This window comes from Eumetopias jubatus, unplaced genomic scaffold, assembly GCF_037043125.1.
Source record: "Eumetopias jubatus isolate StellerSeaLion01/CBP00866 unplaced genomic scaffold, mEumJub1_p1.0 scaffold_7, whole genome shotgun sequence".
Classification (NCBI taxonomy): domain Eukaryota; kingdom Metazoa; phylum Chordata; class Mammalia; order Carnivora; family Otariidae; genus Eumetopias; species Eumetopias jubatus.
The window spans coordinates 121,191,375-121,209,724 of NW_028274813.1; the positions used below are offsets into that span (position 1 = coordinate 121,191,375).

The following is an 18,350-nucleotide window of genomic DNA, read 5'->3' on the forward strand; positions in this document are numbered from 1 at the left end:
ACCTAACTACCATAATGAATGCTGCATATTAAGAGAAACCACAAGAAGGTTATACATTTGGTTGTCTAATAATCTTGGATTTGATATGAACCAACACATATTCCTTGTTGTCACTGACAGAACCCCAGTTTGTATGTACATTATTCACATTCCTCTCTGTTGTGTTTGGGGGAAAAAAAGACATTTTAGCCTTTTTTAAGGTTATTGATTTAATTTCATGTTATTTGGTTGCATGAAGTTGCCCTTAACCACTAAGGATTATCAAGATTTTTGCACAGACTTATACATGTCTAGGATCCTTTTATCAAGGCAGTTACATTCATCATTCTCCTGCCTTTACTCCACTATCACCAGACACCCCATTAAATATAAATTAGCATTTTTAAAAAATGACCACTCAACATAATGCTTAAGGGATTTCCTCTCTGTGACAGAACCCAGGAACCAGTTCCTAAACACATAATGTTGGCATATTGAAGATGAAATTAAAATTGTCCTTCAGTTTTGAGGCCATGTGTAAAGTTTAATCATACTGTAAAATATCTATTCCGTATTAGAAATAGCTAGTCAACAGCTTATACTTCTCAACTCATATTGTTACGTACACAAACTCAGTTTTTATATGTGAAGTTAGTGAGTCTTTTGTGTTATTCCAAAATAAAGGCAATGATTTATTTTTTCCCCAATGCCAATACAATTTGAGCTAATCACTCAAGGTGGATAATTTACATTTTAAAGCTGGAATCAGCAGTAGCCCTATGGGAAACCAGACAAAGCATTGACTTTTAAATGAACCATTGTTTTCTTTTGGAACTAGAATTAGAATAGTTGATATTCATCCACAAACCATTATTATGTGTACATTATTGTTGCTATTGTGATAATAGAGAATTTTATTTATTTTTATGCCAGCTTATATTGTGAGAACACACTTAGTCAGTTTGGGTTTTATCAATCCTGTTATGCTTGTCCTTGGAACATCTTTCGCGTATTCGAGGTTTGTAGTTGAAAAATTTACTGTAAAAAAAAAAAATCAAAAACAAAAAAATGTATTGTTTTTACAGAATAAATTTATTGGAATGTGTACTGGGAGTAAGATTTGAGGTTGTAAACAACGAAGTTAGTGTAATTTGGCTTCATCTATGTAATGTGAGGTATTAATGTAATTCATATATTAAAGCAAAAATTGTTAACAGCAAATTGACAATAGAATCAAGTGCAGGTGAGGGTTTTCTTTTTCTTTCTTTCTTTTTTTTTTTTAAACACTGTCTGGGTTTTAGGTTTTTTGTAAACGTGGGGGAGGGAAAGGAATGGTACACTATTGCTCGCACATCTCAGATAATATTTACCAGCTCAGTGGACCCTAAATTCGCACACTTGACATTACCCATGCATTGGTTTCAATTCCCATTTTCTTTTTGTTTTCTTATTTTGGTGAGGAGCTAATAAATAACATGAAGAGAAAATGTGAGACGTTCTAAAGGCCCAGGGCCATTGAGGATGGGGCTGGTGCTGGTGGATGGTGGTGGTGGTTACGGCAGCCGAGTGCATGAAAGCACCAGTCTGCTTAACCCTCTAGGGCACTGAGAAGGCGGCTGTATTTTTAGGTTGTTTCTCTCGCTTAACAAATATTAATTTTTCTCTATACTCATAGTTCCAAATATGAAAAGTTCATTAAAAGATAGTAGGGATGCCACTCCAGTTCTTTTTCCTTGAAAAGTACTTTTTAATTTTGAGAGTTTTAATTCAATCTTAAATTAATGAAATTTAATTAATTCATCAAAAGTCCTCTTCATTGCTCACACTAAAACATAAGGAGAATGGAGATGACATTTTGAATTGGAACATGTAACTGACAGATTTTTAAAATAAAAATCCTAAAGACTCCAAAACTGTTTCTGAAAAAAAATTACAAAATGTGTCAAATTTAATAAGATTTGTTTTCATAAAAGGCCAAAAAAAATTTATTAAAAATATACACAGAAATACAATAGAAATATTTCCAGTCACCAGTAAAACTAGTATTCATTAAGAGTAATGATAAAGTTATCGATCCCTCCTTAGCTATTTAGACTCACAAAAAAATTTTATTAAAAGCAGTTCTTAAAACAGCAGTAAATAATATACTTTCCTTGGGAAAACATATTTCAAATAACATTTTAAAATATTGTGATGATTTGCTTTTTATATTGAGGTTAATAATGACGCATATATATCTTATATGCCCAAAGTATCTCTCCAGTATGTATTTGCTGTTTGGAATTTTTTAATATGCATAGGCCATATTCACTTTTGAATAGTTCATTTTCATGCTCACTATTGTAGGAGCTAAGTTGTAATTGTTTACAGTTATATTTAATATGTGCAAACAGAATATTGAAATAGAAGGTCAAGCTTATTCACAAGTAATTTTGAATATATTTCTTTAAAGAAGCTGTTTCTCAACTTCACTTTTCCTTCAAAAAATGAAAATTTACCCACACAAAACCATATGAGAGCTCACACATACAGTGCAGAGCAAGAATTTATGTATTCATAAGTATTCCTGAATAGGAAGGGAGTGAAATGGGACAAAATATCAGTACCAGGATAACAAAAGTCTGTAATCTAGAGAGGAAGAACATGAAATAATATCTTTATTCAACTTTTTCATCTGCCTTTGTTTTTATAAAGAACTCTGGTTTGTAGATACAACGATAGGCCAAGAGCTGAGGAAGAACTCCATATGCTATGTTTAATGCTAGAAAAAGGGTTTTCGCTTCTTCGGGGACTCTGTAGACATAAGCAGTTCTAGCATGAAGAGAAGCACCGATGTGAGAAAACTGAGCCTGTTGCATTTAAAGAAAAAGGGGGGAGGTAAGCATGAATTCTGTGTTCAGTTGGATTCACAGTGTGTTCTGGATGACTCATTCAGACCATGTTTCCTGTGCCCTCAAAACCAGTATTCTCTCAAACAATCCATAGTCTTCAGGATTTCACTGAATTTAGGGCCAGTCTTAACATAACTGTTCAAATAAAGTAAACCTTCCTTAGTGTGGCTTTATCACCCATCCAGTGCCCCTTACCAAACATTAGTGCTCAATTTAAAAAATTGAATAAAATCTCAGGGTTTTTTTCCTTCTGATTTGCATTCTGGAGATCTATACAGGCACTCATTGTGGCTTACTAAATGTGTTCCAATACAAATGAAGAAAGTACAGAGTTTAAAAAGTGAAAATATTTTTAATACAGCTATTTAAAGAGAAGCACTGAGGACCTCAGCTTCATTAATCAGTCTTTTTTACCTATTCCTTGCAACAAGAGCTCAAAGCCCTTCATTATATATTTTCTGTTTATTTCTTCATGTATTTTTTTTTAATGCAACTTTAAAAAATACTAAGGGTTGTTTTGTAAGTAAGGTTGTTACCAGCTTGGGTGGGGGTAGGACTGTGGTTGCTCTTTATAAAATGGTAAATGTACATGTAGGCAAATCAAATTCTAATTTATTTAGAAGTATGGCTTGTCAGCATAACCTGAGGCTAGAGCTTCCCATTTGTACTTATATACTTGTTCATAACGTACATTCAGAATGTATCTTTTTTGATACTTTTCATAAGCACAGGGGAAAACTGTATTAGAAAAGGCTTCTGTGTGAGGATTTCCTCAGGATTCTCATATTGTTACAAAATGCAACCCTGGAGTCTGGAAATCTAAGCTATATGTGAATAAAGGATTGGTTCTAAATATAACAAGTGATGAATTATTAGTTCATCAGGATCAAAGTAAAGAGAGAAGATATTATGACCTAAAGAAGTCACAGAATAAGAATGAAAAACTAATTTGCTTTAAATACGTATAAGTTCTTACACTTCCTTCTGTATGAAATCAGTTTATTCTGCTAAGTGGTTAACAGATAAAAGTGTTCCTTAGCACTTGACTTTACCAAGAGAAGAAAAGGACAAGCTTTCATTGGCAGCATGTGTATGGATCTGTATCAGTGACAGGTACTTTAATAGGCTACATTTTTACAAATTACTGATACATTCCGGGGACCTCACAGTACAGTTTTGCTACTCTCTGGAGATAAAAAAATTAGTGTGGTGTGTTACCAAGGACCAACACAGAAACTGTCCACCTCTGTCTGCACTGTGATCCATGAGGCTCCGTGAGGGCTCTGCCCTCAAGCACATGTCCCCCAGGCAGAGGCCCAGAGGGCACCCCACAGATGGTAAGCATTCCATCTCCGGGCTCTGAAGACAAACAGCCTTGTGAGTAAAGGGTACTGGAGAGGCTGCTCCGAGGAGCCGCTCTTGGGTAGTTCTAGGAGCACTGATCAGGAGCTTGGCCCCTGTTGCTGTTTTTCCCTCGGGCTTCTTTTGAATAACAGTGTTTTTCTGAATAGTATAACCAAACTTCTGGACTAGAGGCTAGATATGAACCTTGATCTTCAGAAATGTGGGTTTGGTGTCTTTGTCTTTATAGACACTTGTACACATGACAAAAATCACCAGGTTTGGGGAAATGCCAACCATACTTTGAGAGATTAATATGAGCAATCATGCCTACTTGCATAGGGAAACCTGCATAAAAAGTCAGTGATTCCGTAGGCTCTTTTCCTGCACTCCCCAGTGCAGTTAATACCTCATTTTCAAAAAACAGCAAAATCATGGCAACATTACAAAATGATCATGTCCTTAGATTAGATTGTAAGCCCACCGGGCAGGTACTGTGTCTAATGTTTTGTGTGGCGCCTCTCAAATTGTTAGAGCTCAATAAACATTAAACAACATTGGTCTTGTGACTGTCAAAGTACAGAAAGGTTCTACAAAGCATTTCTCTATTTTTATACCTATTTTGGTAGGCCTGCCTTCTCCAGAATTACCTATTTACATTTCTAATGCAAAGAGGTGTCTGCAGGTGAGAGAAGCCTAAGGCCAGTGTTCTGCGGTTTCTGGCAGTGCCTGCAGCTCTAACAGGTGTCTTTACAGTGGCCACACCTCCTGCTGAGTCAGCACCCAACCACTGCTTCCTCCCCAGGCTTCAGAAAAACCCCGTCTTGCTGAGAACGGTGCCCTCCCCCAGCACACAAGGCCTGCCGATGGAAGGACCGAGAGCTCAGCCTGGCACCTGGGTTGGTATCCAGGGGCTCTGGGCTCACTGCCGCTGAGCTGACTGTCACCCAGGATCATAGGTACAACTTGTGGAGCCCAGAAACTTCTGCCAAGTTCAGTGATCTGACGTTGGGAGGCACTAATCCTCTTTCTTGCCATTCTAAATCAGCTTCCACCTCAAGTAAATTTACAAGATATGCTTTGACTTTTTTTTAATGGATGATTAGAATGGAAAATGAGGCAAAAAAAAAAAAAAAGCCAAGAACGGTTAAATTTTACTAGCTCCCTTTTCTTGTATTTAGAGACAACATGGAAAGGATGACTAAAAAATCATGATCTTGGTTCCAGAAAGAAGAGCTGAAAGAGTATCATGTGTCCACATAAGTATCATAGGCCAGAACCAATGCTGGAACAACAGCCAGGCTATTGGGCCGACACAGTGTAAGTCGTTAACCCGGCACTGGGTCACTTCTTAGGGCTTTCTGGGCAGCACAGTCCAGGGGTTAAGAACACTGCATCTGGAACCAGACCACCAGTGTCGGAGCCCATCTCTACTGGCAGTATGACCTTGGGTTAGGTATGTAACCTTTTTGGCTTCCTCATCTATAAAAGTAGGATAATAATGGAGCCTACCTCATAAGGATTGCTGTGCCTGTTCAATGAGCTGATCTTTGTGGAGTGCTTAGGGCAGTGCCAAGAGAGTCGCCTGTTCGTGATCTGAAATTCTACTTTGTTGAGAACTCAGGTGGGCTCTTTGTTTTTAGATGCTCTTGCTGACCTTTTTGACAATTTCAAGACGATCTGTCTCCACCAAAGGATAATCATGTGAAGACATTAAACCCAAAGTCTAATTTTAATATTAAATAAAGATGTTTTCTGATGACTTACACTTGAAGCAAACTATTAAAATAGGCTTTGCATTAGTATCCCAATTATCCATGTTCTTCCGAAATCTTTCAGGTATTTCCTAAAGGTTTCCATAACGAAAAAAAACAAAAATTCGCCTCCAGGAGAGTCAACTCTACAACCAAATTACCCACAGATAAGCTTACAGACCCTTTTGTGAGGAAGTACACAGCATCCGCTGTAGCCAGGGAGTGGGAGAGTCTGAGCAGCAAGTGGGAAGGGGTGTTGCCCGACCCAGGGGGGACTGTTCCTGCTTCCAGGGCCGTGGGTGGCACTGGATGGGCAGCAGGCTCCCTGACAAACCCACTGCGAGTCTATCCCAAAGCTCTCTCCCAGTCTCTCTGATCTTTAGGTAATAATAACTGTTACACATGTGGCTACAGATGAATGAATCTCCTGAGCAGCACAAGGCACTTCCTCTAGACTCCTGTTGGGAATCTTAAACCAACAAGAACAGCAACAAAGACCCACAGCGCATTCTGTGCCAGGCACTGTTGTAAGCCTTTTACACATATGCCCTTATTTAATCCCCTCCCAGCAGCTTTAGGAGAAAGCTCCTGTATTATCCTAACTTTCACAGCGGAGGAATCCAAGGTGGCGAAGGTCACGAGCTCCTCAGGGACAGGCTGAGATACGACACAGCCTCTCCAGTGCTCGTGCTCTTAATCATATTGACCAGATTATTTTCTTCTAATGTTCAGTGATATTTTAGCAGAGAAAAATTCTTCAGTTGCTAGAAGGTACTAATAAGTGGATCTAAGCAGGCTGCAATATTTTTCAAACTAGACTTGCAACTTCAATCCTACGATAGGAATTTTATAGGAAAAGACAATTGAGTTACGAATAAGTCCCCACTGGCTCTTTGGTGTAAAATGTGTCCTGGTTTTATCTGATTTTATTTTACTTTTTGATGGACGTTTTTGATTTCTGAAGACAGCAGATTTGGCAGATTCCTACAGAATCTGAAATCAGGGATCCAGTAAGAACTTAACACGTTTTCCATGGACTTGTACTGATCTAGAAATTTTTCAAAGATTTTTTTCTTACTAAATCACAGTCTTGGGAGTTCACTAGGCCTTTCAAGAAATGCAAACTTTGATAAAGTTAGTGGGATCGTGAGTGCACAAAGCTTCTAAATGAGGAATGGCAGTTTTAGCAGGCGAGGGATGCAAGTTGGGTTAGGGAGGGTGTTTTCTGTGAGTGTCAGATGCCCTCCCAAGGCGAGAATTCTTTTCATAAGCCAGTATCGGCCAGGTAGAAAACCAATCACATACCTGGAATTCAACAGTCTCATCATGGGCACTTTGGTTCCAGTGTGATTTGTAACTTTTCCTTTGGTTAAACACTCTGAGTAGATAGATATTAAAGCCCAGCCCAGAGGCGTGGGACTGTCAGACACCCAGTTCTCAGATGACACCGTTCTGGGTTGGGAGAAACCTCCTCCTGACATTTGCAGGCTCTGGTCTGTAGCCTCCAGCTACCTTGTCAAACTGGGCAGTGGTGGATGAGCCCAAGGATTCCGGCAAGGCCTGGGGTCTGGCTGAAGCCCCTACTGCTGCCCAGGGCTCTACTGGCCCCACCGCCCTTCCCCGAACCGCCTGGCCGGAGCCACAGAGCCTGTCTGCAGGCCTGGCCCTCACCGGCAGGTACAGTCCGGGGTTAGTCTTAGTGCTATGGCTTCTGGCGCCCCTTGGCCCCCAAGGTGTGACCTTCCCGAGCCTCCTGACTGCCCACTGTCCGCCTGGCTCGGTCCAACAGTGGCCTCACTCTTGTCAGCCCCCTCGATGACAACGGTCCGTGCTCCTGCAGCGGGGCCCACTATGGGGCAGACCCAGGTACAGGGCCTGGAGAGGGGTGGCAACTGCGTCCAACTCTGAGCAAGCTAATCCTGCAAGGAGGGGACTGGTGAGGGTGAGGCTGGTAGGAGGCCCTCCTGGGGAGCGTGGAGGGTAAGGCCAGGAAAACAAAAGCCAAGGCTTACTCCACCCTCTGACCTGCTGCCCGCGGCAGCACCTAAACACTTCCCGGGCCTAACACGGCGCACGCTGTGTCCCCGCCTCCCACCCCCCAGAGGCTCTCCTGCTCCTCCAGGCCCATACGAGGTCTGGCTTCGAGGTCTGGCTTTGTGCTGTAGGACCCCACCGCCCCTAACATCTGCGTGAGAAGAGTAAGGACATCAGTGGAGAAGAATGTGGGCATTGGGGTCAGACAGGATTCCAGATCCCTCTTCTGCTATTTAGTAACTCTGACCCCAGGCAAGTAATAAACTGCCCTGAGCCTCTGCTTGCTTATCTTTTAAGTAAGGCTTTAAAAAAACAAAACAAAACTGCAGGGGTAATGCTGTGTTTGTCACACTGTTTCTTCTGGGGCACACAGGAAGCCCACATTCATCTGCTTCCCGTGCAGTCAGTTGGGTTGGTGCCAGGCCTGGCTCTTGAAAATATCCCACGTGATCTTTGCCCAAGCAAGAAAGGAGACTTCATTGTGTTAAGCCCCTGTGTATTTCCTACTCCAGCAGAGCACACAGCCCATCCTTACAGATAAGTAAGTACAACACTTAGCCTGCTTTGCCTCCCGTAAAGTAAGGAGGTGAGAGTGCAGACCACTGTGGGACCATGAGCGTAAGCGCTGGGTTTGCAGATTCCTATGGAGGCAGAACTAACTGGGCCTTGTGACGGGCTAGATGTAGGGGTGAGGGAATGGGAAGGGCTGTTTGCAGGGATGGTGGAAATGGGGGTAAGGTGTAGGGAAGGTCAGGAGTCCTATTTTAGACACTAACTCCAAGACAGCCAAGTGAAAAGACTGAGTCTGGGATTAGGTCTAGGAGTCTGGGAACAGTCTGGCCTAAAGACAGAAAATTGGAAGTCAGCTTATAGTTGGTATTGGAAGATATGGAAATAAAGGCTGAAACCCTGGCCTAAGGAATCGGCTATTCAGAGGTCTGCCAAGAGGGTAAATATTAGTTCTCTTCCCTCTTAAGTCCTTCAAGGAAAGAACAGGAACCCTTACTTCCGGAGGCTGTACCAACTTTTTTGATACTAATACTCAAATTCTGTAATTGAGAATTACCTCAGACTGGGAAGAGCCTAAAGTATTAACCCATGAATCCTATAGCTGTTTTTCCAGCCTGTAAATGGCAGAGTGCTGTTGTACTGTCCCAGGTCCTGCACCATGACTAAAATTAACTGTATGTTCTGGCCGCTTCCACATGAGCCTCATTCTGAGGCCTGCTCGAAAAGAGCAAGATGCAAGAGAATGATTTTACAAGATGGATTCATTTGTTTCTTTTTTATTTATAGTGAGAAGGGGGAAAAGATAAAATTATTTAATAATTTTCTTCCTTGTTCATAAGATCAGTTTGTCTTGCTGTTACCTTGTAAAAATGTACTTTGGGTAATAATACACTTCCATAGATAATTGTATTTCCAGTTCAGTGAAATAAGCATTCACTGAACCCGTGCTCGAGGCCAGGGCCTTGACTGAGTAGCAGGGGGAAGGAATGGCATGACTGGGAACAGGATGTTCTCAAACCCAGTTTCCCTGGCTCAGTGCAGTGCGGCACAACAGAATTCTGACATCTTCGGTGTGAGACAGACATCTCAAAGATGACGGCTCTCAATTCTTGTTTAGTAGCCATGGTGTTCAGAGACCGGGAGACAGCACTGGGCACCAACGGTGCCCCTTGCTGTGTGTGTGACCTGGGACACGCCATTAACCTCACTGGGCCTCAGCTTCCTCACCTGTAGAGCTGGCTGCCACAGCTACCACGTAGTTATTGCAAGATCTGAATAACATGCATATGCAGAAATGTCTCCCAAAGAACTGCAGAAAAAAGGGGACGAGTCTAGGGCCTGCTTCCCACCCACCCTTAAACACCAAGCAGAGATGTTTCTCAGATTCTCGGCAATGACAGCCAGATCCCCAGCAGACGTTCTGAACAGAGCGTATGTTTAGTACCTGAGCTAGACCTCCGGCATGCATCAGTGTTATGTCAGGCATCCAGGAGCATCCAGGAACCACTAAGCCATAAAGCGCAGTCACAAAGTAAGGGACAGAATAGAACAGATAGGCCAGCATCTGCATTGAACAGAGAAATAACATCATCAGCAACTTCACAGCCTGGCCCGACGAAAAGCACCAAAGATGAACATTTTTATCTCTGAGAATATTAACTCCCATTTCCTACATGGGTCCACACGTTCCCATTCTTAAAGAATGAACATTAATTTCAGAAAGACCATGGGCTTCATAACTACTTGACCTGGATTTTAGGATAAGCAGCAGGATCCTTTAGGTAGGGCTCTTGAAATTGCGTATAAAATCGGCAGAGCTCAGCCGGGCAATCCAAAGCAATCTGGGAACAAAAACGAATTCGTTATAAAGTTACAATCACATCTGATTCTCACCGTTTGCTGAGAGGGCTGAATGTTCCAGGTTCAGCCACAAGCTGTTTTGCTATTTAACAAAAACTGTGTATCATAGAAGCTCATCAGTGAAAGAAAAGAAATATTCTACAGATCAACTCGAAGGAGATGAAGAAGTTAACAGTAGAGCAGGAAATAACTAATGCTCTATTCTTGGGTACCTCCTAAGTATCTAGATTTCCACTGGCCAAAACACAGCTCGTGCTAGATTACCAGTTTCACTTTTCCTGGGAATAAATAGCTAGCCAGCTGTTCTGCGGGAAGAAAAGCACATTCCTAGACCAAATTCATCTTACTATGCATTGCAGACTTTAAGAAACTGCCTCCTCCTCTCTCCAGTGGCTCACGGAGCACAGGGCCTTTGGGGGCAGTAGAGGGTGATCTGAAAGCAGGGTCCTCCTATGTGAAGCCACATCCTGTGTCCACTTTGAAAGGGAGCGGAGCAGAGTTGGTCACAGCAGGCTCTTGGCCACAGAAGAGACAGAGTCTCTCTGGCACGTAACCAGCCAGGTCCCCTCTGAGTCCCCTCCCTCCTGCATCACTCCTCATGTCCTTGGCCATAAATGCTGTCCCGTCTAGATAGCATCTGTGAACATGGGCCAGTGGCAGAGTTGGTAAAAAATGGGCCCAAACTTAAAAGCCCGTCTGCAAAAGTCCCGCCCACGTGCACACATCTTTCTGGTGCACAGAATGGATACGGCTATGCAAGAATACAGCTGGGGCTCATTTTTGTTGTTACTGTTGTTCTTTTCACTTTGGGAATTAGAGCAAACTAACCAAAGAACAGTTTTAAGGACGCCTGGCTGGCTCAGTCGGTAGCGTGTATGACTGTTGATCTCGGGGTCATGGGTTTAAGCCCCATGTTGGGCATGGAGATTACTTAGGGGAAAAAAGCAGTTTTACTGCTCTGTGCTCTGAGCAAAGCCTACGGCTCTGCTCTCTCCTTCACATCCCTTCCCTGTGCCACTCCTCCTATTAGCTGACTCCACTCCAGGCAATGCCTGATTTACTGATGGAGACCGCTCTTAAGACAGCTTCTCGCTCTGAACCCAGCCAGCCACACAGAGTATATGGTTCAAAGACCCCAAGACAGTCAGCTACATCAGTTCACACTTGCCACTCGGCTCCCCAACTGTTGTGCAAGCCAGCAGGCTTAGAAGAGTAATCGTCACTGAGGCTGAATATAGTTACCCATATGATTCTGGCTGCTGAAATTCGTTTCCACTAAGAATAAATCATGAAACTAAGCATTGCAAAGGATCATCCATCAATAAAAATAGTAACAAGTGGGGCATCTGGGTGGCTCAGTCAGTTAAGAGTCTGCCTTCGGCTCAAGTCCCACGTCAGGCTCCTTGCTTGATGGGCAGCCTGCTTCTCCCTCACCATTGCTTGTGCTCTCTCTCTCTCTCGCACTTTCTCTCTCTCAAATAAATAAATTAAATATTAAGAAAAAAATAGTAACTAGTAACCCCAAGTAGTGAACACTCACCACGTATAAGGCCCCCATAAGTGGTCGATGTTTATTCTCTTATTTAATCTTCAAACCAGCACCGTAAGATAGGTACTGTTATTTTATAGCAGAAGAAACTGAGGTCAAAGAGGTTAAGTCATTTTTCCAAGGCCACACAGCTGGTAAATAGCCAGGATCCTAACTCCTTACTCTGGGCCCTTCCTCAATGCCATGTCCCTACTCCGGGGAGCACAACGCAAGCCCTGTGCCACAGTGTCACTGGAGGCTTCAGGTACCACCCTTCCCAAAGACATTTACATTTAAATCAGAAACAGCAAAGAAACCAAAAGAATGAGACTCTTATCAGCTAATTTTTCGGGCACCCTAACATCGGGGAAGGAAGAGACTTCCAGGTGGGCTTAATCCAAGGAGCTGAAGGAGGTGCATGTGGGAGAGTGGCAGCAAGTGGGGCCGGGTCTCCAGGCTCTAACAGGAGGAATGTTTTGTGAGGGCACTAGGAAGTCTGATTAAATATATGTTTTTCTTTTTTTAATGTTACTTCGATCTGTGATGCTTACCAAGCCTCTAAACAGACAAAATCCAGTTGCCAGGAGGAGACACATGACCAACATTAAATCAAATGGTCTTCTCAGCAGGTCCTTGGCTTGGACTTCTTGAATGACCTAAAATAAGAGTTCGTAACCAATGAGCAGGCCCAGAGTGCCAAAGAAGAATCTAAGAACTACTGACGCCTAAGCGCTATGGTGCTGGATGGGGAGAGAACTCAACAGACGGGTGATGCGTGTCATAAACCACTAGCCGCCTAACTTACGAAAATCATGTCCCGCCTCCTCTCTGCTTCCACTTTGCTCCTCTGTGAGATTGGGCTGGGTCATCCTGTAGGGCCCTTCGAGCTCTAAGAGTCGTATTTTTTTTTCCTTGCAATAGGAGTTTTGTGATTATAAATGTAAGATATGTTCATTTTAAAAGTAAGGTAAACCATAAACCCAACCCACTATTAAGAGTCACTATACTTTTCCAGAGCTAGCTAGCTATCTATCATCTATCTGATCTACATTTATTTTTTACAAAATTAAGACTTTACATATAGCCAATTGTGTATTTGTTCTTTGGACCCTCAACAGGTACCTATATTACAGGCACTTTCCCACATTATTAAAAACTCTTCTAAAACGTAGTATCATGTGGAAGGACCATATTTCAGCCACTCTCACAGTGTTGGACATTTAAGGCACTTGCACTGTTAATGTGATGGTGAGCAATTCTGCGCAAAGATCTTTGACCGCATCTCTCTGGTGACCTTCCGAGGACAGGGCCTTCGACGTGAGATTACTAGGCTAAGGGGTTAAATTTGCTAAGCTTGATAACACCGCCAAATTGCCTTGCAGAGGGAGTCTGGATTTATGTTCCTATGAGCACTGTGTGACAATGTCTATTTCCCCCTGGCCATCACTGTGTTTGAACATTTAAAAAATGGTAACAGTTTCCTGTGTCTCCCGGCATGAACAGTGTTGAAACACTGACTGCGGAGACTTTTTTAAAAGCTGTGGAGCCCAGGACGATGGGTACTATTTGCTTTTTCTTCTTAACAACCACCTCGTTCCTCAAAAGGATGTCAGTGCGTCACCCGAGTGTGCACAGCAGGTGTCTCATTGTTTACAAATAAGGTGTTTGTAAATTACAATGCATTTTAAGGAATTCTGTAAATCTTATAGTCAACTGAATAATCATGTTCTGATGATCTGATGATCTGATGATTCGTATTTCCATATATCACTTTGCTTAAAGGATCTTGCTTAAGGATCTATTACCTATAAAAGGAAGAGAAACTTAGATGTTACTAGCTTAGAAATGAAGACCTTAACAGAGTACCTGCCCAGCCAGCATTGCTTCACCTTGACCACCTTGGCTGTGAATGGAAGGGAAGTGTCTCGGAAGACGTCCTGTAGCCAGTCTTCATGTGCCTGGATCCCTTGGTAAATTAGACCCTGAGGCTGTGTGTGCTACCCCGAACAGCAGGATCCCTCCAGCCTCCCCTTGTAAAGGCACTGGCATCTCTGCAAGAGGTACCCAGATGCTCAAACACCAGGGCATTAACAGCCCCAGACAAACCACACACTCCACACACTAAACAGGATCTGTTGGGAACAGTCAATGTGACCCAGGGCACAGGAAGGTCCAGAAAGCACAGCCTGGCCGGTTGAAGCCAATGTATTCAGACAGAAACAGACCATCTCTGCCACTGTAACTAAGGTGTGACCAATGCACAGAATCAACGCAAACGGTCTGCCCCAGACCTCCAGTGCCCAGAGGCACAGTTTGATCCAGTAGCCGGGAGATGTGAGTGAGCCCCGTGAGTTTGGGAACAGGTTACAGTTAACATAATAAAATCACCTTTGAGGGATAATTATAATTTTCTGATGGCTGATTATAGATTCTGAAACCAGCCCAGACAGGAAGACAAGTATATGGTATGCTTAAGAAAAAAGCAGGGCAAATGCGGGCTCCATACTTCCCTATTTAAAAGAAAGAGAGAGAGAAAGTCAAAAGTTTGCCAAAAAGATCTCTAAACACCAGTAACATTGAGGACACCCACCTCAAGTCATTAACACTGTGCTGTTGGACCAGACATATTCTTCATGAGACCAAATGAAACAGGTCAATTTAAAGCTACGAGGTGCTCATTACCAGGCATGTCCTAGCTACTGTATTTTTAAAGAATATTTGATATAATACCCTGATTGTTGGCACACATAAATGATAACTTCTTTCACATTAGCTTTCGAGAGCCTTAGTTCTCAAATACATTTATCGAATGTGTCAAGAGTTACATATGATACAAAAAGTTGTAAGAAATATTTGCACACCGCAGGTAGCCACAGACACAGATACCCCCTCTAGATCCTAAATGTCAGGAATCGCTGATTGTCTAATCGTTCAGCATACACTTCTGAAAGTTGCTCAAAAGCATTTTTTAACAGGTGAAATGATGGAGATAAGGAAGGATTCTGCATAACCGCTTTTCAGTAAGCTTGGAATAACAACCAAGACGGCTTCTCTGTTTACGAACACTCCCCCATTGTTTCAGAAGAGGAAAGTGAATGTTAAGATAAAGTTTCTTACCCACAATGTTTCCTGGCACAAAAACAACAATGCTCATGATAATAGATCCAACCCAGTAGAGGCCAATAGTTCTATAACTTTCCCTGCAACGAAAAAATGTCAGCTTAGTGCACTCGTCTTAGAATACTATTAGCAAAAGATGGTCCACATGATTAGCATTATCCTAAGTAGTAAAGTGTACGAATCGCAACTTACTGAATCGATAGTAATCAATCAACTCTAAGGGGCCCTAGTCGTCAAATTTCATTTCCATCTGTGATATATTATAGAACCCTCTTTGTGTCCTTTGAATAGGAATTGTGCTTGCTGCCCTGATCATCTGTTAAACTACAACATGGTCAATCACGGTCCAGGGAGACCTGCACTTCACTGTGTCCTATGAAACTCACTGCAGGAAAGGAAAAAGATGGTTCAAAACAGAAGGGAAACTGGACCCATATTTTAAAGCATTGTAAGTATGAGTAACAGGATGTTAAGTGGACTTTCCCTGGTGTCAGAATTGTGGCCAGAGCCCTAGCAATGAAGATCATAAGTGCCACCTAGCCCCAACAGGGCAGCTGGACACAGACCCTGAATCTTCATAGGCGAGGTTGACGAAAAGCTCTTTCAGCTGGTAACCCTGCTACCCCACCTCCATAAGGGGCCATGAGAGATCACAGGGAGATTCTCTGAAGGGAAACAGAGGTGGACCTTTCTGCCTTGCCCCACCTCCCAAGCCAAGAGCTGCCACTTCCCAGGAGGCCAGTCCACAATGACTGGGATTGTCAGCAGGAGAACAAACCAGAATCTTCCACAGCAGAACTTCTCTAATGGAGCCAAAGAAACTCCAACCCACTCCTGGCCGCCTCCAAGCAGAGTCCAGGCATTCTCCGAAATACCTGCCGTGTGCCCTGGAGGCTTGGGAACATTCATGAAGAGATAGGCTAGGACCTGAAGGAGTCCCAAACTCAGCTGGAGCTGTCCTTGAGCTCACGACTGAGGGGGCAAGGGCTATGGGGCAAGGAGTTGGTCATGCGGAATTTCCACCTCATCTGGGACAAGAATGCATCATTTTCTCCAACCTGGAGCCACGGGAAGGCCTGGGGAGGTAGCTGGGCTTGAAAGGATCCTGCCACAAAGGGTACACGTTCTGGGTGACAGGGACGCCGGCAGAAAGCAGCCGTGGGTGTCCCACCAAGGGCGGGGAAGTCCCACGAACTCAGCCAGCAAGAGCATTGCTCACGTCAGGCCTCTGTGCCACGCACAGTCTCCTGGGGTAGGGGTCTCCGAAGAGCCCACCCCTGGGCTCCATACAACAAGCCTGGCAGAGCGGAACTGAGGGCACCGATCCCCAGAAACCAGAAATCGTCATGTAAGACTCTGCCCCTTTTTCTTTAGCCCCACGTGCATATACACACATCCCCGAGGATCCAGCTGCAGACGAGACTGTCCTTCCTGGACAACAGAGTCAGAAGCGTAAGGGGTCTGCCCAAGCTGTCCCCGTGGCCGGGGATCATCCAAAGGGGACATGTTCAAAAGACAGCAGTGCCAGGAAAAGAACTTGTGTTGACCACGTCTAACTCACGTCTGTGGAGTGTATCTTCACGTGCGTGTGTACCTGTCTGTGCCCCTGTCCCTCTGTCTGGTTTCCTTACATATGTGCGTATTGGCTGCTACGCTGGCAAAGGGGCACACCCGGCGGACAGGCTGACTTACTCCCACGCTATGGCCGCCACCATCACCAGATACATTAGATAATGAGCAGAGCCGTCCCAGTAGCAGATCATGTGCCCGTACGCGGTGTTCAGATGCGGTTCACCCTAAGGAAAGAGTAAAAGAGGGGTCTACTGTAAAGAGGACTCAAACATCTCCACACAGGACACCAGACCTGTATTTCAAGTAAAGTGGAACAGCAGAGCTGGCTTGTGTTCGTCTGCTAGGAGGAACCTAGGCTCAGTCCCATGCAGGAATCCCACACAAACTTTACCCTGGAGCCGCCGTCGCCAGAGTCTGCCGTGGGATGGCCCCGAGCCTGCCTGGCCATCCTCTGGGGGACGCACGCGGACAGTGACGCCAGGCAGGTGGAATCATGGGCAACCGTGGTTGCACAGCTGATGCACTGAGGCCAAGTCAAATCTGGGACCAAAGGTGCATTGGCTCTGGCCGGAGGGGGTGGCCGGAGAAGACTCTGCCCGCCACAGCCACCAGCTGCCCTGCGTCATTCGCCTGCGTGCTGATCCCCAGGCTTGTTGGGCTGAGGCTGAGGAAGGCACATCTTGCCCACACCCGGGCACACAGACAGACAGGCACCCCAACCCCCTCGACCTTCCCAGCCACCCTACGGGACCCACAACTCACTCCACTCTACAGATGAGGGAACAGGGTTCCAAGGGGTCACAGGACCAGCCTAAGGCCACATAGCGAATGCCTAGCACGGAGCATATCATCAAGAAAAGCCACACTTCTCCTGAGAAATTTTTTAATTTTACGAACATGAGCTCGTATGACGCACTACGTTTCCCTCTTCCAGACAGCTCCCAGAAAGTCACGGTCTAATTCGCAGGGGCGGTTAATGTCATTCTGACGCCCCCTCGTTCTTTCTCCTCGCTCCCACGTTCATGCTCTCCTGCCTTGCGTCCCCCCGAGACGCCCTCAGTCCTGTCGGCAGCGGCCAAGAGGGGGCCCCGCTGGAGCCCAACGCTCCCGGGGCAGGGATCGCTCTGTCATCACTCCCCACGCGTCCGATGGCATGAGGACCGTGGAGCGGGTAGGAGTACCGCGGCAGCTGGCCTTCCGTGCCCGGGCCTGGCCCGCATCCCTTCTCCGACATGCTATGACTGGACATGACTTCATGGTTCACGCCTACGCACCTGGCCATCAAAGCCGGCCTCGCCTGGTGGTTTGATGGGTGTCTTTAACTGGACGGCCCTTTGAGGGCCCTCCAAACGCCCCTGAACTCCTTCCATTCCTCAGCTTCGGCCTTCCGCTGAGCCCCACCCAGCCTCCCGATGAATGGTGACAGCACCCAGCCCGCCTGGCTCAAAGCCACAGGGCCATTTTTGTCACTCCTCTCTCCTCTGCGGTCTGCGGGCAAGTCCAGTCAATTCTCTCTCTCTGAGGTCACTGCGGGCCACCCTCCCTGTCCGCACATGGCCCTGTTCAAGCCCTCAGCGCCCCTCACGGAGCCAGGCCCACACGGTCTCTCTGTCTCCCTCTCTTTCCAATCCACCTGCCAGATGAAGACTCATGAGGCCTGGCTCCTAACGCATCTCTTCCACTCAAAAGCCTCCCAAAGCTGGGGGCCGCCCACAGGCCCGGCCCCACCTCCCCTGCCTGGCGGCCGGGCGCCCAGAACCT

General features: G+C 44.9%; 2 protein-coding genes across 2 annotated transcripts in view; one reads left to right on the forward strand and one right to left on the reverse strand.

Moving 5' to 3' along the window:
• HDGFL3 (HDGF like 3) overlaps positions 1-4,768 on the forward strand; it is a 90,764-nt gene extending 85,996 nt beyond the window's left edge. The window contains exon 6 of the mRNA XM_028089396.2: positions 1-4,768. Coding sequence (XP_027945197.1) covers positions 1-6 — 6 coding nt within the window. The 3' untranslated portion in view covers positions 7-4,768.
• TM6SF1 (transmembrane 6 superfamily member 1) overlaps positions 2,620-18,350 on the reverse strand; it is a 26,446-nt gene continuing 10,715 nt past the window's right edge. The window contains 10 exon segments of the mRNA XM_088024923.1: positions 2,620-2,828; positions 8,352-8,402; positions 8,404-8,450; position 9,863; positions 9,954-10,073; positions 10,258-10,350; positions 12,449-12,553; positions 14,286-14,407; positions 15,015-15,097; positions 16,710-16,813. Of these exon segments, the coding sequence (XP_087881049.1) occupies positions 2,637-2,828; positions 8,352-8,402; positions 8,404-8,450; position 9,863; positions 9,954-10,073; positions 10,258-10,350; positions 12,449-12,553; positions 14,286-14,407; positions 15,015-15,097; positions 16,710-16,813 (918 nt within the window). The 3' untranslated portion in view covers positions 2,620-2,636.